The sequence below is a fragment of the Python bivittatus genome, unplaced genomic scaffold (assembly GCF_059951505.1).
Source record: "Python bivittatus isolate LINGU-HERP-01145 unplaced genomic scaffold, Pbiv_v1 ctg000310_np1212, whole genome shotgun sequence".
NCBI classification, from domain to species: Eukaryota; Metazoa; Chordata; class Lepidosauria; order Squamata; family Pythonidae; genus Python; species Python bivittatus.
The window spans coordinates 5,257,813-5,280,830 of NW_028277054.1; the positions used below are offsets into that span (position 1 = coordinate 5,257,813).

At 41.5% G+C, this 23,018-nt stretch overlaps 1 protein-coding gene across 3 annotated transcripts; it reads right to left on the reverse strand.

Annotated features, from left to right (window-relative positions):
- Nucleotides 1–1,553: 1,553 nt before the first annotated feature.
- LOC103059708 (phospholipase A2 inhibitor and Ly6/PLAUR domain-containing protein-like) lies at nt 1,554–15,156 on the reverse strand. Of its 3 annotated transcripts, XM_007443155.4 has the most exons (6): nt 13,336–15,149; nt 9,968–10,078; nt 9,090–9,215; nt 6,517–6,669; nt 5,414–5,560; nt 1,554–1,999 (listed from the first exon to the last, which is right to left on the reverse strand). In XM_007443155.4, the coding sequence occupies exons 2-6, from the start codon at nt 10,068–10,070 to the stop codon at nt 1,788–1,790; spliced, it is 741 nt and encodes a 246-aa protein (XP_007443217.1). In that variant the 5' UTR covers nt 10,071–10,078; nt 13,336–15,149; the 3' UTR covers nt 1,554–1,787. The 3 variants fall into 3 exon arrangements, with proteins under 3 accessions (XP_007443217.1, XP_087996055.1, XP_015746355.1); XM_088139929.1 differs by lacking the exon at nt 5,414–5,560 and having other exon boundaries at nt 13,336–15,156; XM_015890869.3 differs by lacking the exon at nt 13,336–15,149 and having other exon boundaries at nt 9,968–10,142.
- Nucleotides 15,157–23,018: the final 7,862 nt, after the last annotated feature.

Sequence of the window (23,018 nt, forward strand, 5' to 3'; positions counted from 1 at the left end):
CGGAATGGTCCAAGACAGATCATGCTTAAGAACAAACAGCTGAGCAAGAAAGACCAGCTGAATATATTCTTTCACTCCTTGTCTCATTTAAGAGAGCTTCAGCCTAAAGCAAACAATTTCAGAGTAAGGAAAAAGGCCAAAACCAAAAAGAAACAAGAGGAAAAAAGATTACATCCCACCCCAAATGGCTCTAACAGCCAACAGGGTTTAATGTGGTCATAAAACGAATTGTCCTGTTAGCCATATTCCTAACCAAGGCCGCATCACGTCTTCCACCCCAACCCAAAATCTTTGCCCAAATATAGAAAGAACAGCTGCTTCTTTGGGGCAAACGGGAGAGGCACCAAGGTATCCCCTGAATCAAATTGCCCCAAATCCATTTCGATGCTTTGAATCGATTCAGTGATTCCATCTGGAATGTTGATTTGGTTCAGCAGTTTGATCAAAACACAATCGAATTCAGTCTCCTTACTGCATCTTTGCACAGCACTTCTAGCCATGAGGGTGCGATTGAAGCTTTCCCTGTTTTTGTTATGTGCGGTGCCGATAAAGAGAATGTCAGTGGCACAATCCTGGCTGCCCTCTTGACTTTGTTGACCCTATCCTGAGTACACCCCTGACCCTGGCTTTGTTTTCCTGTCTCTGCCCAGGATGCTTACTTGTGTAATGAATACCTGGCCAGGGAAAAAGAAGTCCAAGCAGGGGAGTTTGTGGGATGCATGTGTCAACATCTGCAAGATAGCTGACACAGTGCTGCAAATGAAGTCCTGCCCCCTTTTTAACATTAAAACCCTGCATTCATGGTGGGAAGGGGGGAATGAAGGTGGCTATTCCTAGCCATGGGTTTGTGAACTCCATCAAGCAGATCAGCCCTCCCTCTGTACTAGACAAACGTTCTAGGAAGGACTTTCCAATTGCTTGTCTATGGGACCTACTTGAAGCTCTCTGGTTCGGTCCTTGTCTCAAAACAGGGCTGGCCAAGACTTGCTTTGATATTCTGGAGGGCCACCATTAGCCAGTGTAGACAGTACTGAGCTAAATCAGTGTTGTCCAAACTTGGCCACTTTAAGATGAGTGGACTTCAACTCCCAGAATTCCCCAGCCAGCCATGCTGGCTGGGGAATTCTGGGAATTGAAGTCCACTCATCTTAAAGTGGCCAAGTTTGGACAACACTGAGCTAAATGCTTCAAATATGGTATTGAGGTTCTTAGTTTCTAACTCCATAGTCCACTGCCAGGAGAGCCTGGTGGTGTTTGGTGCAACAGGCCAAAGCTTTTGCATGGAAAAAGGCTTTTCTATGTGATTATTTAGACCAGACTCAGAGGACCCATCTACCAGGACTGGCTTTCTTTTTTATTTTAGCTGTACCTATAACTTCAGGCAGAAGGACACTGTAGAACTCAGTAGCAAAGATCCCAAATGAAAATGCATAAAATTGTAGTTGTGATTGCTTAAGTATGGAAGGCAGGGGGCACCAAAGGAGTTATTTTATCCAAGACACCTTTGTTTATGCATTTGAATTCTTGCGGAAAAAAAAAATACAGAATGCAGATTCCTTTGCCATATCAATTTATTTTCACCACAATTCTGTGATCTTTAAAGATTGAAAACATACAACATTTTCTTGAGCTACAGTCTCAGAGCATAATATTTACTCTTTCCCCCAATTACCCAGTTATCCACCACCAACCTCAGAGAAGAAATTCAAAAATCAAATTTTTTAAACAAAAATTAAAAATCTTTAATCGCAACCTTCACTTATCTTACCATTAAATCTCCAATCTCCTCATTTTGACAAATCTTCCAGTAAATATGGAGAAGGTTCTTCTTTCCTAACTAATATAAGATCAGGATCATGAGAAGATGCATTTCTGCATTCCAGTGTGGTGACATTGAAATGAAATAGCCCACCGGCTAGCTCAGACATTCCTATAGGGTAGGAACATGCATTCTTTGTTGTACATCCTTGGTAACTGTACTTGTCGGTGTGATTTCCAACTGGGGGTAGGAAAAAGACAGAAAAAGCATATCTGAGACTTTATAGTGTAGAAAGCAATGCTGGGGTCTGTTATTTACACTGCTTGGCCTTGATGCCCTGTGAATCTCTGAAACACCAGAGATATTTAGTTCATGGAAACGAAATAGATCATTTATTATTATGATAATTTTAAAAAGATTTCAAAACTACCGTACATTTGGACAATATGCAAGAAATTTGGAATGGAGAATTGGAGTAATCTATATTATTCAACAATGGCTTCACGTTTTTAGGTATATTTCTTAAGACATAAACTTGGCTAGTTCAGCAAAAACAAACAAACAACTCTTTAGGTAGTTTAACATTGGATTTTAGTTTTTTTTTTTTTTACCATATATCTTTTTAAATATATGCAATAGAGTAAGCTTCATTTTTAAGCCATATAGTTCTGTGATATAAGAGTAATATAGTCACATTGTTGTATTGTTATTTAGTTTATATTTAGTATAACAATTAACTTTTTAAAAAGAAATGGTATTTATTTATTATCTTATCATCTCTATATCTCTCTGTCTCTCTCTCTATCATCACATCTATATAGCTGCCCATTTCACTAAACGTGACTCTGGGCAGCATACAATCAATAGTTAAAACAATATCACAACTATTAAAATGCCTTAAAAATAAATAAAAACAAGATAAATAAGGTAATAAAAAACAAGATTGTGGGAGAACACTCATCTAAACACAGTACAACCATTGCACAGGCTCTCCATGGGATCCCCAAGGTTGCTGGAAGAACCAGGTTTTCAGAGCCTTTTGAAAGGGTAACAGGGATGGGGCTAACCTCACCTCTGGGGGGATGATGTTCTAGAAGGCAAGAGCCACAGCAGAAAAGGCATGCCATCTGGGTCCCATCAGATGAAGCTCTTTAGCAGATGGGACCCACAACATATCCCTCCTGCTGGGCCTGATGGGACGAGTAGATGTGATCAGGAAGAGGTGGGCCCTCAGATAACTTGGACCCAGGCTATGTAGGGCTTAAAAGGTCAAAACCAGCACCTTGAATTGCACCTGGAAGCAAACTGGCAGCCAATGCTGCTCACAGAACAGAGGTGTAACATGTGCCATCCTAGAGGCACACATAGCTGTCTGTGCAGCCTCATTCTGCACCAATTGAAGCTTCCAGATACTCTTCAGGGGCAGCCCTATGTACAGCACATTACAATAATCCACTCTGGAGGTGGCCAGGATGTGAGTGACTCTGAATAGACCCTCATGGTCCAGGAAAGGGTGCAACTAACACACAACATGAAGCTGTGCAAAGGCCCTCCTAGCCTCGACTGCCACCTGCTCCTTGAGCAGGAGTCATGAGTCTAGAAGGACCCCCAGATTGTGCACAGGGTCTGTCTGGGGCAGTGCAACCCCATCCAGAACCAAAGATGATAAAGTCCAGATACAGAAGGCCCCAAAACCCAAAGCCACTCAGTCTTGCCAGGGTTCAGTTGAAGCCTGCTACAGTATTCCCCATCCAGAGCCCCACAGCCTCCAGGCACCGGGACAAGACATTCACAGCATTGCTTAATTCACCAGGGGCAGAGATGTATAATTAGGTATCATCAGCATACTGATGGTACCTCACCCCATGGTGATGGATGATCTCATCTAGTAGCTTCATGTAGATGTCAAATAGAAGTGGAGAGTACTAAACCCTGCAGCATCCTATATAGTAGGGGCTGCAAGCGGGACTTCTTACTCCCAGTCAATATTGCCTGGTACTGGCCCTGTAGGAAGGAAGAGAACCAACTCAATACTGTGCCGCCCACTTGCAACCCACAGAGCCGATCAGGAAGGATATCATGGTTCATGGTATTGAAGGCTGCTAAGAGGTCAAGGAGAGCAAGGACAGATGCCCTATCTTTGTCCCACTCCTGTCAGAGATCATTCAAAAGCATGACCAATGCCATTTCTGTCCCATGCCCAGGCCTGAATCCTGACTGAAAGGGCTCCAGATAATTTGCTTCATCCAGGACCTGATGAAGTTGCTGTGCAACCACCTTCTCTACAACCTTTCCTAAGAAAAAGAGGTTAGATACTGGCAAAAATTGTCCAGTTTGGTGGGATCCAGCAATGGCTTCTTGAGGAGCGGGCAGACCGGAATGACCCCTTCTCTCATGGATGAATTAATCACCGCTAGGACACAACCACACGACACCCCCTGGGCAGCCTTAACTAGCCAGGAGAAGCATGGATCTAAGGAGCAGTCATAAGAACTCTGTCCACTTCCTCAAAGTTCAAGCTGTTCCCAGATAACCAGGCAAGACTGTGCCCCAGGCATCTCTACCAGACCTGTACCAAAGCTGGCATCTAACTGGGAATGAATTTGAGCAATTTTGTCGGACAGATGCTCTGCAAATTCTTCTGCACAGCCCTGTAGGTGAACTTCCAAGTCCTTCTTCCCCAGGAAGGCTCGAGCCACCCTAAACAAGGCTGCCGGGTGGCTATCCAGAGACGCAATAAAGGCAGAGAGGTATTGTCACGTCACTGCCCTTACGCCACTAGATAGACCTTAATAGTGGCTCTCACTCGTGTTTGATCGAGTTCATCCCTCATCAACCTCCAGTGGCACTCTGGATGTCACTTCTCCCATTTCATCTTCCTCAGCTCTTCCATAAACCACAGAGAGCAACAGAATCCATGGGAGAGGGGATCTCATGTGTGTGACCAGATCCAAAGACTCAGCTACCCTCTCTTTCCAAGTAACAACCAAGGCCTCAGCTGGACCATGGAGAAGGCCACCAGGAATAACCCCCAGTTATAATTGTATATTTTTGAAGTTTAAATAAAATAAAATAAAGAAAACAAAAGATTGTGTTTGTGGGGTTGTAAGCAAGTTAGGTGGAATTGTCTAATTATTCCATCCTGGATTTTTTTTTTTTTTAATGTGGAAAAGGACTCAACTATTTCTTACAATGGATGCTGGTTTTTGTTTATTCTTCTAAGGCAGTGTTTCTCAACCTTGGCAGCTTGACGATGTGTGGACTTCAACTCCATGCTGGCTGGGGAATTCTGGGAGTTGAAATCCACAATTCTTCAAGTTGCCAGAGTTGAGAAACACTGCTCCGTTAATGCAACATGAGAAACTGTTGTGAGCTGCCAGATGTGCTATCACAAAACATTGAAAAATTAAAATGTATCCTGCATTGGATTAGTGCTATTTATAAACTGGAGGAATTGCTCTGGATGAGACATTAATGGAACCACAGAGATCTTTGAAAAACCTGATAGTGAAGGATAAATGCATTTAAATCTGGTTACCATGTATTAGCTGCATTATAATGTTTCTTCAAATAGATCACCTTCATCTATAAAAAATGTTGAAAGAGAGGAAGACAGGAAGGCAGGCAGGCAGGCAGGCAGGAAGATCTACTTACATGCCTGGACACTAAAAGCCGTGTTGACACACTGATCCTGTTTATCGAGGCAGATCACAGACTGATGGCCTTCACAAGAATCCGCATCTTGCGCGTAGCAGCCTAGGCACTGTAACCCATTTGGTTGAAACTCATCATAATTTGGCACTGGAGAGAGCAACTTTTCCAGTTAGCAAAGTTTCATAACAACCACTAACCCTTTTCATGTCTATTACAGCCTCCTCCAACTTGACATTCTTTTAAATATCTGGCTCAATTCCCAAGATTCCCAGCTAGGATGGGATCTAGAAACCCAAGATTTTCTAGGATAATTGATTGATGGAGCTCAGAGTATGGATGAACATCATGCAAGATAGATTTCTATGAATACTCCCCCTCCCCTGCCTACTTTCACTGACCAACTCATATTGGGAGAAAAATCTCCAATATAAAGCTATTCCCTAGATAGAGGCATTGGTACCAGAAATGTTCTTTGCTTATTGTATAGCCAATTGCTGTTAAGGATTTAAAGAAACTGTCACCCACTCTGTAACCTTGAATCTGTGCAGTGAGGTTAGTTACCCCATCAGTGTAGAATAACACCTCTTCTGAGTTGCTGCATTGCTTACCAGTAGGCTTCTGAGCCAACTCAAAGTGCTGGTCATTATCTTTAAAGGCCTTCATGGTATAGCACCATTTTGTATCAGAGACACCTTGCCAGAATAGAATCTGCCCATTCCATTTGGACTTCTAGGGAAGACCTGTTCAGGGTCTCCTGTCCTCAAAAGGATCATGAGATGTACACCAGGTGCATCATAGACCTCCTCACCTTCAGAAGTAGCAGCAGCCCAACCCTCCTTGCATTTAGGAAGTAGGTTAAATTGGGACTAGTCCAGTGATATTTGGCACTCTGTCTGGGTGGCCATCATAGTTAGCTGAATGTTATTGTCACTTTAGATGTTTTCTTCTTATGGCATTGCTTCTTTTTATTGAGTTATTGTATGCTGCTCAGAGTCTATATGGCTTGGAGCAGTTGATAAAATATTATTTTAAAAACATAATAAATAAATAATTGCTCAAATACCTGGAGTTTGAGAAGGATGCATTAAGGTGTAGATACTTACAGTGAAGAGAGTCTGCATTACAGCCATCAGTCTGGCAACAGTGACCATTGCTCAGTTCATGTCTGCCATCTACTGTTGTTGAGCTGTAGAAGCCTTCATAACATTCCTCAGGCTTTGAGCATCTCTTGATCATTAAACTGATGGAAATATTGGCTGCAGAAGGGATTAAAAAAAAGAATGTGAACCTCAGCAGAAAATGAAGAAATACATATCAAACATCTGGCTATTTTATTTTGGAAGAAATAGCTGAATATGGATATTAATTTCTGTATTCATTAATATCCTGCATATCCTGCCTTTTTGTTTAGGAGCTCATAGCATTCCCATTTGTTATTTTTCCCTATAAAAATCATCAGGGTTAGTTGGATTGAGAGAGCGTGACTGACCCCAAACTACTGAGTGAACTTCCATGGCTGAGCCCCCCCCTTTCTAGTCCAGCACATTTACCACTATACTAGCTCTTGGACTCAGAGAGAATGGCTGGCCCAAAACCTCCAGTTAATCTTCTGCAGCTGAGGAGAGACTAGAACTTTGATCTTCTGTCTCCTAATCCTAACTTTAACTACTAAACCTCTATGGTTTTCTAGTAGATGTTGACTCCTTTTTGTATAGTGTCTAACCTCCCCTTTTGGGGGAAGGTGGTTGAAAAGGTGGTTGTGCAGCAGCTTCAGAGGACCTGGGAAGAAGAGGATTATCTGGATCCCTTTCAGTTGGGATTCAGGCCCTGGTATAAGATGGAAATGGCATTTGTCGTACTTTTGGATGACCTCTGGCAAGGGTGGGATGGGAGTTGTGCATCCATCCTTGCCCTACTTGACCCCTCTGTGGCTTTTGATACCATCAGCTATGGTATCCTTCTGAATCAGTTCAGAGGATTGGGGGTGGGCAGCACAGTATTGGGGGTAGGCGGCACTGGTTCGCCTCCAGTCAATGGTGACAGGAGAGGGGAAGTCCTGTCCTTGGCCCCTGCTATGTGGGATGCCGCAGGACTTAATGCTCTCTCCTCTCCTGTTTAACATCTACATGAGGCTGCTGGGTGAGATCATCCGTCACCATGAGATCATCTATCACCATGCTGATGATACCCAATTATACATCTCTGCCCCTGGCAAATTAAGTGATGCTGTGAATGTCTTATCCCGGTGCCTGGAGGCTGAGAGGGTCTGGATGGGGAACAAGAGGCTTCAGCTGAACCTTGGCAAGACTGAGTGGCTGTGGGTTTTGGGGCCTGCCAGTTCTAGGGCTATGCTATCTTTGGTACTGAATGGGGTTGCACTGCCCCAGACAGACCCTGTGCGCAATCTGGGGGTCCTCCTGGACTCACGACTCCTGCTCAAAGAGCAGGTGGCAGTCGTGGCTAGGAGGGCCTTTGCACAGCTTCATGTTGTGCACCAGTTGGACCCATTCCTAGATCAGGGGGCTCTGCTCAGAGTCACTCATGCCCTAGTCACCTCCAGATTGGACTACTGTAATGAGCTCTACATGGGGCTGTTCTTGAAGAGTATCCAGAAGCTTCAGCTACTGCAGAATGCAGTGGCGTGGGCAGTTATGTATGCTTCCAGAACAGCACATGTTACACCTCTGCTCTGTGAACTGCATTGTTTGCCAGTTTGCCTCTGGATCCAATTCGAGGTGCTGGTTTTAGCCTTTAAAGCCCTTCTTGGCATGGGACTGGGTTATCTAAGGGACCGCCTCTCCCCAGTTACATCTGCCCATTCCATTAGATCTGGCAGGGAGGGCATGCTGCAAGTCCTGTCTGTTAGGGAATTACATTTGGTGGGTCCCAGGAGGTGGGCTTTTTCTGCTGTGGCGCCCGCCTTGTGGAACAGTGTCCCCCCGGAAGTGAGGTTAGCTCCATCCCTGTTAACGTTCCAAAGTCCCTCAAGACCTGGCTATGTCACATTTTAAGATGACTCCATCATTGTAGTTAATATACACTCTCTCCTGTGCCTTGATTTTTTAATATTTTAAGAATAATAGATATATAAAAAGTCATTATTAAAAGTATAAAACAATCATTATAAGTTTTACTTATTGTTGTATGCTGCCCAGAATCACTTTTTGTGAGATGGGCGGCCAAATCAATTTGATAAATAAATAAATAAATAAATAAATAATTTTATGTATTCCTGAGAAACATCTGAGCACGGGTATCTGTAGAATCTGGAGGTTTTGTCAGAATGATGAACTTTGCATTGTGACATCGTAATGTAAGCTCCACCCACTAGGCTTGGGATGTTGCAATGCAAATACATACAAAAGGGGCAGAGTTTATATTGCTACATCATGATGTATGTTTCATCATTTGTCCTCCCTTGTCCCCTTGTAGATGCCAATGCACCTAAGTTTAAAGAATTACATCTGGCAAGTAACACTGGACATTTCAACCTCCTACTGTCCACATCCCCAAAAGAAAGCTGCCCAGATTCTCCTTGAACACATCCACTGAAAGGTCCAGTGAAGGGAAACCCACCAACTCAGTAGTATTTTAGTCCAAACACACACAGGTTATTCCTTGATGGTCCAGAAGCCAGGTGATGAATATGCTGTAGAACAAACACAGTTTCACTCACTTAAAGTATTATTTGTAATCATAGAAGAGCACATTTTTTCTTCATTTTTGCACTCCACCATCTTCACATCCTCTTCTGTACATTCTTTTCCAAAGACAAGACATGTTTGGCACTTCAGAGATGCCACTACAAACAGAAGAGATAGTCATACCAATCATCAGTGCTACCTTTGTAAATTCTGCTATCCTAGCTTTTAAGTTCAAGACTACTGTTATAATCTGGTTTACTAGGCATGCATCTCCAACTGGTTCTTCTGCTGGGGACATGTATGGAAGGGTGGGGAGAATGCAATGAGCTCAGCTTTTGCAAATGGAAGATGAGTTGAGACCAAGGGAGAGATTCACCCCCACACCCCTCTAACTTGTTTTAATATGAAACTGGGTCTTCTTCTTCTTCTCCTCCTCCTCTGGCTTTTATGCTACTGAAGCCAATTTTTTGAACAAGTCATTTGGATGCTGGCAGAGGCCATTTTTCTGCAAGAACCAACTCATCTACTCTGAATTATTGTTGATATGGACCTTTGAATCACTCTTGACTCCTGGTAATGCAGGTTTTTTGGTAACAGTTTGGTTGTGGTTTGCCAATACCTTCTTCCTGGGGCCGAGAGACAGTGACTGGCCCTAAGTCACCTTCCTAGCTCTTGTGCCTCATGGAAGACTAGAATTCATATCTCCCCATTCCTAGTCCAAAACCTTCAGCCACTACACCAAATCGGCTCTCATGATACTCTGAAGAGACTATCATTAATCCTGCATCCACTCGTACAACAAGTTACCAGAGACTTCCCCAACCTGCCTGCCCTCCACCTATTATGCTTCCCTTTCTTGAAGTCTCCTGAACTTTCTGTATCTTGGTGTTATGCAAATTAAGTTATTTACCTGTTGAGAAGATTGAAGAGAAGAGACAGAAGACAACAATTTCAGCAGCCATCATGTTTGTGGAACTACTCAACTGCTTTTCCTGAAGCCAACTCTTGCACATCTTGGTATCTGGGGAAATATATTTGAAGAATTAGCTAGACAGGGTGGAATGCAAGAGGTGAATGATGGGTTCACAGAGGATAACAAACTCAGGCAGGACAGAAGCCAAATTCCATTAGGAAAGATAGTGTTTATTTTGTAACCCTAACCCTAATCACATCCCTGTTTGATCACAGAGCAAATTTATTTTGTATTTATTTTGTAATACAAAATAAACTCTGCTCTGCAATCAAAGGGGGTTGTGATTTCTTGTTTATTACATGTCTACCTCTTACCTCTGCATTTTCTTAGGGGCTTACTCTACCTTCTAAAGCTTATTTTATATCTTACCATGATTCTGTATCTGATTTGTACACTTTTCCCTTCTTAATTTCTATTGTGTTTCATCTTATTTCCTTACTTTTATTTATTTGGACCTTTTTCGGACCTTTTTCTGATCCTACAGTTCTCCATACTATATACTTCAGTACTTTATTATATATCTCTGACCTTTTCCATTATTATATTTTTATTTTTGTAGGCAGGCTTTAGCTTCTGACCCTTAGTTTCTATTATCTATACTTACTGGCCTCCCACTCTACCTGTAAGAAATAAGGATTAAATTACAGATACAATTTAAGATTATATGAAACAACACTTTGCTTCTTATATTATAACTGTAATTATAATCCTTCTCTCCCTGGATTCAGAGGTGTTAGATAACTATTGCCCAATCACCCTTTTTCCTTTTCTAGTGAAAATAATTGAGATGGTGGTGAAGGACTAATTACAGAGTGCCTTAAATCTGGACCTTTTCAGTTGGGTTCAGACCTGGGCATGGGATAGCTTTGGTCATACAAGTAGATGACCTTTGTCAAAATCTGGATTGGTGTAGTAAACCTGTTGTGATGGAATATATCTATGAGGAGGAGGGTGATGTGGGAGATCGAGGCTATCATGAGGGAGGGGGTGCAGTCCAGGAGGGGGGAGGAGGCAAGAGGCAACACAGTCTGCAGGGGGAGCGTAGGAAGCAAAAGAGGTTCAGGATAGCCGCTCCCTAGAATCTCCCAGGGTATATCCACTAGTTGCTGTAGTATAGATTGAGTGGGCAAGATTCTATCTATAAGGTGCAAGCAGATAAAGGAACTCTACTTGACTGGACTGTTTCATCGTTGTTCTTGGGCCGGGCCTGACACCTGTCTTGGTCTTTTTAGACTCTCATGGGTTTTGATACCATTGGCCATTGTCTTCTACTGGACCGGCTTTGGGGTTGGGGGGTTGATTGGAAGCACTAATTTGCAGTGGTTCCACTTTTTCTCAGTGGACAGTTTCAGACAGCGATGTTGGAGAGGAGAGGCCAACTTGGTAGCTGCTCCCTTGTGGGATGCCTCAGGGGGTAGTCCTCTCTCCCCTACAGTTTAACATCTACATGAAACTCCTGGGAGAGGTTGTCTGTTAGCTCGGGGTTTAATACCATCAGTATGCTGATGAGATTCAGCTTGACATCTTTACCCCAGGGTGCTGGTGCTGTGCTGGTGAGGCTGGTAAGGCCTTGTCAGTGTCTGAAGTGCCACCACATTTTCAAATTTGCAGCCCTCAGTTTGAAAAATTTGCGCACCCTTGCTGCGAGTACCATGCCGAATTGACTTCACTATGGCCACTCACTGCAAACCCAGAATCTTTTGTCTGTTTCTTAATTCAAGGGAGAAACTGATTCTTCTTCGATCAGATACTTTGATCCATAGTCTCTGCTTTGACCCTCCCCTTCAGCAACTCCCTTCCCTTACAATCCCCAACACATATCTGCCAAGTGTCTTTTTATCCTCTTTCCCAAATATGGTCATCAAAAGTAGAGAGAGAAGCCCTGAAAAGACACCATTCATCTGGATTGTCCAGACAAGTCCTCCTAAAATGAGTTATAAGTAGAAAAAAAAAATACTTGCATTCCCTACATGAAAAACAAAGTATTTAATATACAAAGTATTACATACAAAGTATGTAAAAAAGCTAGAAAATTTTGGATTCAAATACATACAATGATTCAGAGGATTTTAAAGATTAATATACAGTTGAGATCAGAGGTTTTTCTTTTGGGATTGATGGGCAAAAAGCTGGAAAAAAGTCATGAAACTTTGTGTTTGTATATGATAACCATAGGGAGATTATTGTAGGCGCAAAGATGGAAAGATTCGGCACGACCCACAATGGAGGAATGGCTGGTGAAGATGATGGAACTTGCTGAGATGGCCAAATTGACTTCTTTGGTCACAGAAAAGACACTATCTATGTTTATTGCTGACTGGAAACCCTTTATAGACTTTTTGCATAAAGCAGAAAAAATGAACTTATGATTTATGGTTTTGATGATTAGTCAGGATAGATTATAGACAGAAGTCATGTTGTAACCTTAGAGTAGGAGGTAAATTTATAATTGTACTTATACCTGCTGTAAAGAAGATTGGAAGCCACTTCTTTATATCTTTTTTCTTTCTTTTCTATTTTTCTATTACTTTTTTTCCTTTCTTGCACTTTTAGCTTTCTCTTTGATTTCTTTCTTTTTCTTTTTTCTTTCTTATTTTGTAATAGTTCGTATTAGTTTAGATAGATAGATAGTATTTAATGAGGGAGAAATGCAAGGGGTAAAGAGGCAGATATTCCCAACCAGAAAAGTGCCCATGGAGGAAAGAAGAAGAAAAAAGAATATATAAAGAAATGCCTTCCCCCTTCATCAAGACAAGTAGAATTTCAGTAATTTATCACCTTCTCTAACATTTCAACCAAAGATCTCTTCATCCCAGATCTCATCTTTTATTTATTAGTAAATAATAAAACCTCATCATTCAGTCTTAATCAGCAAAAGTCCATTGCTGGAAATAACAAAGTAACATTAAACAAGTAAATCAGTTCCCTTCCCTTCCCTTCCCTTCCCTTCCCTTCCCTTCCCTTCCCTTCCCTTCCCTTCCCTTCCCTTCCCTTCCCTTCCCACAGTAACTTATCCTTTTCTCTAAAAATACAACAAAAATCCCTTCTTCCCATATTTTATCTTATATCTATAAGCAAACCTATAAAAGCTTGTTGTTCAAACTTAATAAAACAATTCCATTACGAGCTACCAGAAAATCTTAATCTTTAAACCCTTCAAATAACATCCCATAAATTAATTTCTTATCATTTTCTCTTCATCTCCTCTAAGAAATTCCTTTGCAAATTTAATACTTTCTTTCAACATCATAACCCATCACTTTCTCTAATCATATAACAAAAAATCTCTTCTCCCCGTATCTTACCGAACAGCAAATCTTTAAAGCCTCATCATTCAGTCCTGGTCAAGAAAAATCCATTAAAAACTACTAGACAAAAAAACATCATATAATTTAGCCTTGATCAAACAAACTGACTTTGTAATCCTTCTTTCTGGTTTCAAAAGCCTTGATGTTTATTCCTTTTAAGTAATATCCCAAAAGCTGATTTCTTTTCATTCTCTATCTTTTCTCAGAAACTCCTTCATAAGTGTAACACATCTCTTTTGTAATCCAAAATAAGAAAGTTGTCCAAGTCACTCTTCTAGGTTGAAATCTACATATCCAAGTCACTCTTCCGATTTATTATTTGTATGTCCCTTTTAGCTCTTAAAACATCAGCCCGTTTCATTTGTAAGTCCTGTGTAGCATCTTCGTCAATATCATTCTTGCATTCTATCATTTTTAAATCCATATACAAAACAGCCTGATTCTCAGTTGTATCCTCTTCTATCTCTTTAAAACCCATTTTTATAGTATCAGACAATCTTAAGAGAAAGCTCTGAGTCCGTTGTTGCCAAATATCCTTGAAATCTTCCAGAGTTAAAATACTTTTCTCCATTCTATATTAGTGGGTCTTCTCCTTTAACTGTAATCTTTAGTTCTTTCTGGTTGCCTCTAGTAACCAGCCTTCAAGGTCTCCACTTTTATCATGTTTTTCTCTAATCCATACCATTTTCCCATGGAAAGATTTCTTACACTTAACTTCAAGATCTTCATATATATTTTAATAGGATTTTAAACAAACCACAGGATGGATTCTTATAGTTCATTTCAAAATCTTATTTCCAGTCAATCAAGCCCCTTAGTCCATTTATAACTTTCCAAAATCAATGTTATAATCATCCTTTTGCTGCTTATTTCTAAATAATTTTTTTCTTTAAGTTCTTAAACTTACGTGAAACTTCTTTAGTTGAGGATTGAAGGAATCACCCAATGAAATAAAACTTGTCTTTCTGAAGGTTCTTAGTATCCAAAAAGCAATTTACAAGCCATTTTCAGAAGTGATTAAGAAAGGAAGTGGGCAAACCCAGTGTCTTTTTGAAGCCTTCGAACCACGGCTTGGGCAAGCTGACTCTCCCAGCTCTCAGATCTCTAAAACCCACCAGAGACCACTGTTTTATGGTCTTGTCACAGGGAGCCTGGGTAAGGAGCCCTATGGGTGATCCTAAGTCTTCCCCTTTGTCTAGGGAGGAATTTCGAGGCACCAATCCGTTCGTCAGCTCCTCATTCTGCCGCAGTTGTTGGCTCCGCTGAAAGTGAAGTCATCTTCAGTTTGCCATTGCTTCCCCAGAAGTCCCATGGAGGCATAAGCTCACCCAGAAAGAGCTGAAAGAGGAAGAGAAGAAATGCAACAAGGGATGCAGGGCACCTCCTTGGCATCTCGGATACACAACCAAAGCTCGCAGGGCACTACACACAGAAGACCTTCCCAATATTTATGAAGTGCTCCTAGAAGTGTTATTAGACTCATTACTTCAGGGTAGGAACATACATCCTTTGTTGCACATCCTTGGACAGAAGCCTCCTCATTATAAGCTCCAGCTGTGGGGGAAAAAATAGAAAGAATGAGCATCTTTGAGATTTTATTATGAGGACATTATAAAGCAATGATAGTTTTCCTCTTGAAGGATCCCCCCAAAGTAGCCACTCTTTGGCAAGATCTTTGCACCACGCTGATGGTTAAGTCCTTATATCAGTCATGAAGCTACTGCCCTCTTGTCAGCCCTTCAGAATAGACCAGACTAGGAAACCAAAGTCATGCATGCTAATACTACTTTTATTATAAGGTTACAGTAACAGAATCTTGCAAGTCTGAATGCGCTTCCTCTTCCCTCCCTTTATCTTCATGAGAACTAGGGAGGATCTTTCTTTCATTTTCTCAGGTTACAGTTCTCCCCCAGATCAGATTTCTTTTACCTGAATATTGTTTTGTTTGGAGCATTCCCTGCTCTTCCTCAGGATTATTCCTTCTGCCCATTATACCTCTAGATTTAATACATATTTTGGGATGTTGGAGAACTCTAGCACACTTTTTTTTGGTAGTGGAAAGTTTGTGATGAGTGTGCATTTTCATACTGCTCTGAATGGTTACATAGCTGACAGACACTGTTCCAGTGAAGTATTTATCAGCTACACTGGAATCCTTTTCTCAGTATGAAGATTGTGCAAAAATGCACTTGCCTGGGAGATTTGCTTATTAAAAAAGTATGTACCATACTTTGTACGTACCATGTATGTACCAGCAGCTTAAAAGGATAGGCAAAGTTGCACCTAAAAGGTAAGGAAAATGTCTACAGATATATGCATTAGAAAGAGAAATGTGTGAGAAACAGTACTGACGTTCCTGCAGATTCCCACCATCTCAAAAATTACAATTATTTGATCAACTGAAGAAAGTGGATTTCCACATCATGATGTGCTAGTTGACTATCTACAAGCACAATAAGTAGATGTTTAATTACAAGCAAAATAGGTATTCTTTTAGGAGACAAATTGGTTATTTTTGACTTAGAAAGAACAGTCTTGTAAAAAAATAGGCCCATTTGCAGGACACAAATGACCCAGACATTACATCTCCCAGTCAGTTGACCCATCTTCATGAATTCTACACAGGATGGCTGGAGTTTTGTGTTTGCTGGCCATTTTTGCAGGACCCCCACTAGCCAGTGTAAGGGAGGATGGAAGTCTGCTGCTTCCCATCTCTCTTCCCCTTTTTCCTGTTGGAATGGCCACCTCCCCTGATAAATTTGGAGAGACCCTATCTAACCCTTCACTCATTCTGGCCCATTTCCTTGAATGGCTGTGGGGAGGTAGCAACTGAAACAACTACAGAGATAGCTTTCCTAGAGAACCCCATTTTTGTGAGGCTTCTCTAGGATGTCATCTCTGTTTCCACAGTTGAAGGCTAGTTAACCATGCCTGACTTAGACAGCCCTTCCTACGGCTTCACTGAGCTGGGCAAGTTACTTTAGCCTAAAAGAAAACTAAGTCTGTCTGGGGCTCATATATCTATATGTATCTGTCCATATACTGTCTATTTTTTTATTTATCCATTCAGGGGTGTCAGTAGGGTGGGTCAAAAAAAAGTCAGAATGGAGGCCAGAACCACATGATGGAAGCCCCGGGACTTCAGTTACATGGTAATGGATGTTTCTGGATCCATCCTGCAGTTGGTCTCTCTCTCGCCCCCCATGTTTTTATTTTTATTTTCCTCCTTTTCACTTTTTAATTATTTATTTTTAGTTATCTGTTTTATTTTATTTTCTCTTTCCATTGTGTTTCTTCCATTAAAGGAAGAAAGAAATTCTACTCACATGAATGCAGGCCAAAACACACATAGACACACTGATTCTCTTTGCCAAGACAGACAACTGGATGAGCTGGTTGTGGAGAATCCCTACTTTTATGTATGATTGTTAGCATACCATTCCATTGGGTTCAAGTTCCTCAGAGTTTGGCATTGCAGAAATCAATCCAAAGTTAGCAAACATTTTCATGGCCACTGTCCCATTTTAAATATCAAGCTCTTTTGCATCCTGGCTTCCATAAGTCCCAGAAAGGACAGGAGTGGTAGTCCCAAGGTCTAAAGGCACAGCCGTGCTTTCTGCTTATCCCATCAACAATACAGGCCACCACTTCTTCAGTGCAGGAATAGATGACGCCTCATTTCACCTGCTCCACCCACTTCCAATCCACCACAAATGTACCCTGCCCCATTGTAATGGCTTGTGGGAAAGATCTTGGGAGACGGGGCCAAGAAACACTGCCAAAGGAATGGTCAGATAAGAGACAGCATAGCCCACAGCTGGATAGTGGGTGGGGCAAGAGGCTCAGAAGAGAATCTCCCTAGTTTCTCAGGCTGTAAAGGAGATGAGGAGAGAACTGTACTTTCAGACTTGCAAGATTCTGTCAATGTAGCTTTACAATAAAGTAGAATTAGCTCATCTGGTCATGTTTCCTGTCTGGTCTACCTAGTAAGACTAACATCAATCTTGCAAGCCTAAAAGTACAATTCTCCCCCCATCTCCTTTACAGCCTGAAAAACTAGGGAGGGTCTCTTCTGAGCCTCTTGCCCCATCCACTGTCCAGCTGTGGGCTATGTTGTCTCTTATCTGACTATCCCTTGGCAGCATCTTTTGGCTCAGTCTCACAAGGTCGTTCCCACATACCATTACAGATATCAAGGATCAAGAGGTGCTGACATACCAAAAGGTATGGACTAGGAGCAGACTGAGGGTTGTCCATGTTTTCGAGTTTCAAGCTGAGTTGCAGGGAGGTGGGGTGGAGGGATTCCCTTGCTTCTCAAAACTAGCTTGATGTGATATGATGTAATAGTATGTGGGAAAGACTTTGGGAGACTAGGCAAAGAGCTGCTGCCAAGAGAATGGTCAGATAAGAGATAGCATAGCCTGCAGCTGCACAGTGGGTGGGGAAGAGGCTCAGAGGAGACCCTCCTTAGTTTCTCAGGCTGTAAAGGAGACAGGGGAGAAATGTACTTTTGGACTTGCAAGATCCTGTCAAGGTAGCTTCACAATAAAAGTAGACTTGGCTCATCTGCTTGTGATCCCTATCTGGTTTACCCCATGAGGCTGACACCCATGTTCTGAAGTTCCCCTTCAAAATGGATGCCTTCTTTCGGGACCCATCTTAAGCCCATCTGAGAGGATGATCTGCAGTGCTCACATCCCTCTATGACAGCCCCAATTCTGACGGGCGACAAAGTTTGACATCACCCTTCCCTTCTAATGGCTGGTTACTGCCCTAGCCGCCATTTCATCCTGGGTTGCTGGACTGCCATGTTTTCCTCTTATTGACAGCTGCTATTTTTATTAACTTACAGTTGATTCAGCAATAGCTTGCTCAACTAACGAACTTTCCTCACCCCCACCAGAAGTTTATGCTCCATTCAACCTTTACACCTCCATTGGTGTCCTCTTGGTGTCTGCTTAAGCTGGGTGAAACATGCTCCCCTTCCTTTCTCACTCCCTGCCCGCAGTACTGCAGTTTCCCTTCCCTGCCTTATGCAAAGGTACATTGAGTTGAATTATTTACAAGGAAGAGGCACTGAATTGCAACCATCTGACTGGCATCAGTGAAGTTCTGCCTCAGAGTATTTTCCATGTGCAGCAGTGAGACTGTAATAGCCTCCATTACATTCCTCAGGTTGTGCACAAGTCTTAGCAGTGAAACTGAGTGAAGGACTGGCTGTGAAACAGAAATGAAATGTTGGGATTTACCATAAATAAATACATAAATAATAAAAAAATTTTTTAAAGCAGTCTGCTCATTTAAAAATTTCATTTGAGATCCCTTGTATCAATGGATGTTGGCTGGTTGGGAAGATTATATATTTTTCCTTAATATAATATGAGAAAGAACTCAGACTGGTAAATATGTTCTTCAACTTGGTTTCCTCCATTTATCACAGATAAGAAGGAACAATGAATTTAATTGGTGAACTTCTGGAAAACTGTTCTCTACAGTTAGAAGGAACATTCAATCCCTTTCTTTCTCTTACCACTTTCCCTCCAGTATTTTCCATGTATGGAAGAGCAAAAGAAAATAATTTTTTTTTCTACATAACATTCGTAGTAAACACACTCCACTGAAAATGGCAGAGTATGTTGACATTACTTGAAGTCAATGATGTAATTCACCTTCAAGAATTTTGAATTATCCCTTGATGCTTGAGATACAAAATGATGATAAAGTTGACTGTCAGCTAAACTGAATACATGTTTCTCTCACTATACGAAGTACATATACAGAGTCCCAGAAAGACAAAATGTATTGTTTTCCACACTCCACCATCTTCATGTCCTCATTTCTACATTGTCCTCTGGAGATAAAACACATTTGGCATTTTAGAGATGTTACTGCAGATGGGAGAAGTAAAATGGTTAAACAGGCACAGAAGCAACCAAGTCATGCAATAATTAATTAAAATCCCCCTTTTAGAAGTTCAAGATTAATATCAGTTTTTTCTAGGGATGTATCCACAACATTTCTACCAATAGTTTGAAGGTTGGAGGGAAGAGGAAGAGACTGAAAACATGGATATCAGAAATTAGCTCAGCTTTTGAATAGGAAATATGACTCTTCATAAGGAGATATTCAGCCCTTTAGATGAGATTCTCTCCCAGCCTTTTTATTACTGATTGAGACCAGTTTTCTCAAATTCCAAGCTGAATGGAAGCCTGTTAATATATTGGAAGAACCAATACAGAGTATCCTGGAACTTTGAACAAAACCAGAATTCCCTATTTATAATGACTGGTTTATGACAGTTAGTTTGGTGTTGTGGTTAAAGGCATTGAATTAGGAGCTGGGAAACTGTGAGTTCTAGTCCTGCTTTAGGCACAAAAGTTGACTTTGGGCCAGTCGCTCCTTCTTAGTCCTAGGAAGAAGGTGTGGCAAATATGGCCCAGAAAATGGCATAACCTGTTCCTGCAGTCACCAGGAATCAAGACTGGCTCAAAAGACCATAATAACCGCAATGGGATGTTTTGAACCTGAAAGAGACCCACATTTTAGCCTCCTGCCTATCCCTCAGCTATCTGGTTGATGATTAACCTCCTCATTCATTTACTGAGAGTCTGTTAGTAAAAACCTGAAACAAGCAGAGAGATAAATTGTGTTTGAAAGGGAAAGCAAGCCAATTCTGTAATCTCATTCCTTTTTGAAGAATCTCATTCAAATGTAACATAGGAAAAATACGTAGGGAAACACAAGAGCTTGACGCTATCAAGAGAACTTCCTGTGGTTTTTCCCAACCTGAGAATTATGAGCCTTGAAATCCTCCCCAGTGGGATGACTTGGGTTGGGAAAGTCTGATTTAAAGGTAAGTATATTTTGGAGGACTCTTTCTGACATTGGTCTTGGTTTTCTCACAAAGCAGCAACCACACCCACGTTTCTGGTTCCCAAATCTTCCCTCCCATCTATGGTAGTATAATCAAATGTCTGCTACGCATCAAATCATGTTAAAACATATTTGCACCTATTGAGAGGTATAAATCTTTAGATAGCTTAGAGGCAGCAATGTATTTGCATGACCCAATACTTAATGCTGTGACCCTGGACCAGGGACAATTAACATAAGCCCAACAGTTGTCTTTCTAGGAAGGAGGAATGGAAGGGAGTAACAAGCAGTGTCAATGTGAACATTGCTGTTTATGATATCATGATAATACCAGGAAGGATACTCCAAATGTAAAATATAGCAAAGAGGTCAGTTCAAAAGCTTCACAAAGCATTCCAGGGGAAGGGTAGCAATGTAATTGTATTAGTCTTTTTATCTTTCTCTTTCCAATGTAATTGATCAAATGTATATAACATGGGGAATTTTGCTTCAGGCTCTCTCCTGCTGCTGCTGGCAGGGAGCCTAGTGATCACTGGAAGGGCATTCTAATAAAGTATACTTTCTTGCATCTATCTCCAAATGCTTTGGTTTCTAATGTAGGTGAGCAGTTTTCTCACAACCCGTCCCAGAATTAAAAACAAAAAATGAGACAAACCAAAGATTTTTGGAGGTATTTCTAGCAGTGGAGTAATCTGCCTCTCCAGCTATGTGTCCTTACCCATGGAAGAAGCCTTCCTCTACTGCCTATCTAGGATCTCAGTGTTGAGGAGCAATACTCACCACCTGTCAGTAAGACTGAAGAGATGAGGTAGAAGAAGAGGCCAGCAGCCACTGTGCTTGCAGAGCGAGTCAACAGCCTTTCCTGAAGCCAACTATTGAATGTGCTGAAGTTTATAGAGATTGTAGTGTGGCTCTCCTGTGGGATGTCTTTGAACAATTCCCTCAAGTGGGTGGGATGGAAGACATGAGTGATCACCACATCCCACACAGAGTAGACTAATATCAATTTGCACAATGAACATGGGAAAAGGGACAACATCAACAGAGAACCAACAATTTAAAGAACCCAGAGGGTTATCTAAATTAGGCAAGAACTGGTTCCAATCATAACTAGGGGACTTGTAGAGGAAGTCTGTCCCTCCTCTTTATTTTTTTATTTTGGAGGGGAGAGTAATAGGATGTTTAATATATGCCGACATGTCCAAAGTGAGTCAATGATGGTGGCTAAGGATATTATTATATTTCATTCATTGAGAAATAACACAGTACCATCATTACTACTACTAACAATAACAATAATTTTATTGCCTCACTTCTTTGAGCATTGTTGTTGTTGCTGTTATTCTTTACCTCTGTTCGGGGGGGGGGGCGTCCACAGCAAGCTGAGAATTCATCAATATGATGAAACATGTATCATGATCTCATGAAGCATGAACTTTTCGTCATTCTGATGAAATGTTGGCTTGATGACCCAATGTCTGGAGGTTGTTAGGGTCTTAATGAGAAGAAACAAGCTGGGATTGAATCCCTGAAAGATGGAAGTGTTGGTTGTTCAGAAACCATTTGATATTTTGTCTGCTTCAGGGACAACTTTGGATAGGGAGGCACTTCTACTGAAGGAGTAGGTCTGCAATTTGAGGTTCTCCTAGACTCACAACTACAGTTGGTGGACCAGTTGCAGCCCTTCCTGGAGCACCATGCCCTGACAATTGTTCTCCATGCCCTTCTCACCCCTCATATTGATGATAGTACATGGCTACTCAGAAGTTGCAGTTAGTACAAATTGCATCAGTTTCTGAGTACTGAGTTCTGAGAACTGCCAATACCATAGAACAGTGTTTCTCAACCTTGGCAACTTTAAGATGTGTGGACTTGGACTCTCAGCATGCTGGCTGAGGAATTCTGGGAGTTGAAGTCCACACATCTTAAAGTTGCCAAGGCTGAGAAACACTGCCATAGAATGCTGGTTTTGTGAGATCAGCAATGGTTACCACTAGGCTGCCACATAAAACTCAGAGTGCTTGTCATAATCTATAAAGCTCTTTACGATTTGATCCTTAGACATCTGAAGGACTGCCCCCTCCAGGTAGAACCAACCCATCCAGGTCATTCAACCAGGAAGGGGATGTTGAGAGTGCCCCTCAAGTGAGATTAGAGGAGAGGGAGGTAGAACATGCTGTTGCTCCCCATATGAACATTTGTGGAGCATCTGAACTCCAGAAGTGCAAATGGCACCCTCCTTAACTATACACTGAAGGGCTTTGCCAACAGAACTCTTTTGCAGAGCTTTTAATGGAAGAGAAAGAAGGACGTTGCTATGGGATGTTGGATTTTGTTAGGGGTGGAGATTTTTGTGTGCTAAATTTGTATGGCTTTTTGAAATGGTTTAATGGGGATTTTTGAGAGCCAGTAGTAGTATGAATGTAGTAGTATGAATATTAAAGATGCAAAATACAGCACTTAGCAATAAAAAATTTGCCCATCTGTATATGAGGAACTCTCCATCTTCACGTCCTCAGGATTCAATGAGACCAACTCTCCAGTATGCTCTCAAAGAATTACAGCTTCAAGGTTTTTTTTTTTTTTATTGTTCTCACACATCTTGTGCTACTGGGTCTTTTAGTTTACTTAAGCTATTTTGGAGGGCTTTAGTTGGTTTGTGTGCTACAGAGATGCCATGTGGTTGTAGTTGTCTGTTGGTGGTTTCTGAGATGTGTCTGATGTATGGCAGTGGGATCCTTTTCATAGCTTGTGTTGGTTGTGTTGTAGTAGGTTGAGTGGTCAGGCACTTTTTGATAAGAGACCCA

Excerpts from the sequence above, each read along its gene's own strand:
- LOC103059708 (XM_007443155.4), bottom strand. The coding sequence starts at position 10,070 with ATGTGCAAGAGTTGGCTTCAGGAAAAGCAGTTGAGTAGTTCCACAAAC. Across the intron at positions 6,670-9,089 it reads GATTACAAATAATACTTTAA|CCAATATTTCCATCAGTTTA; the intron begins GTGAGTGAAACT and ends TCCCTTCTGCAG. Across the intron at positions 5,561-6,516 it reads TAATGCAGACTCTCTTCACT|TGCCAAATTATGATGAGTTT; the intron begins GTAAGTATCTAC and ends TGCTCTCTCCAG.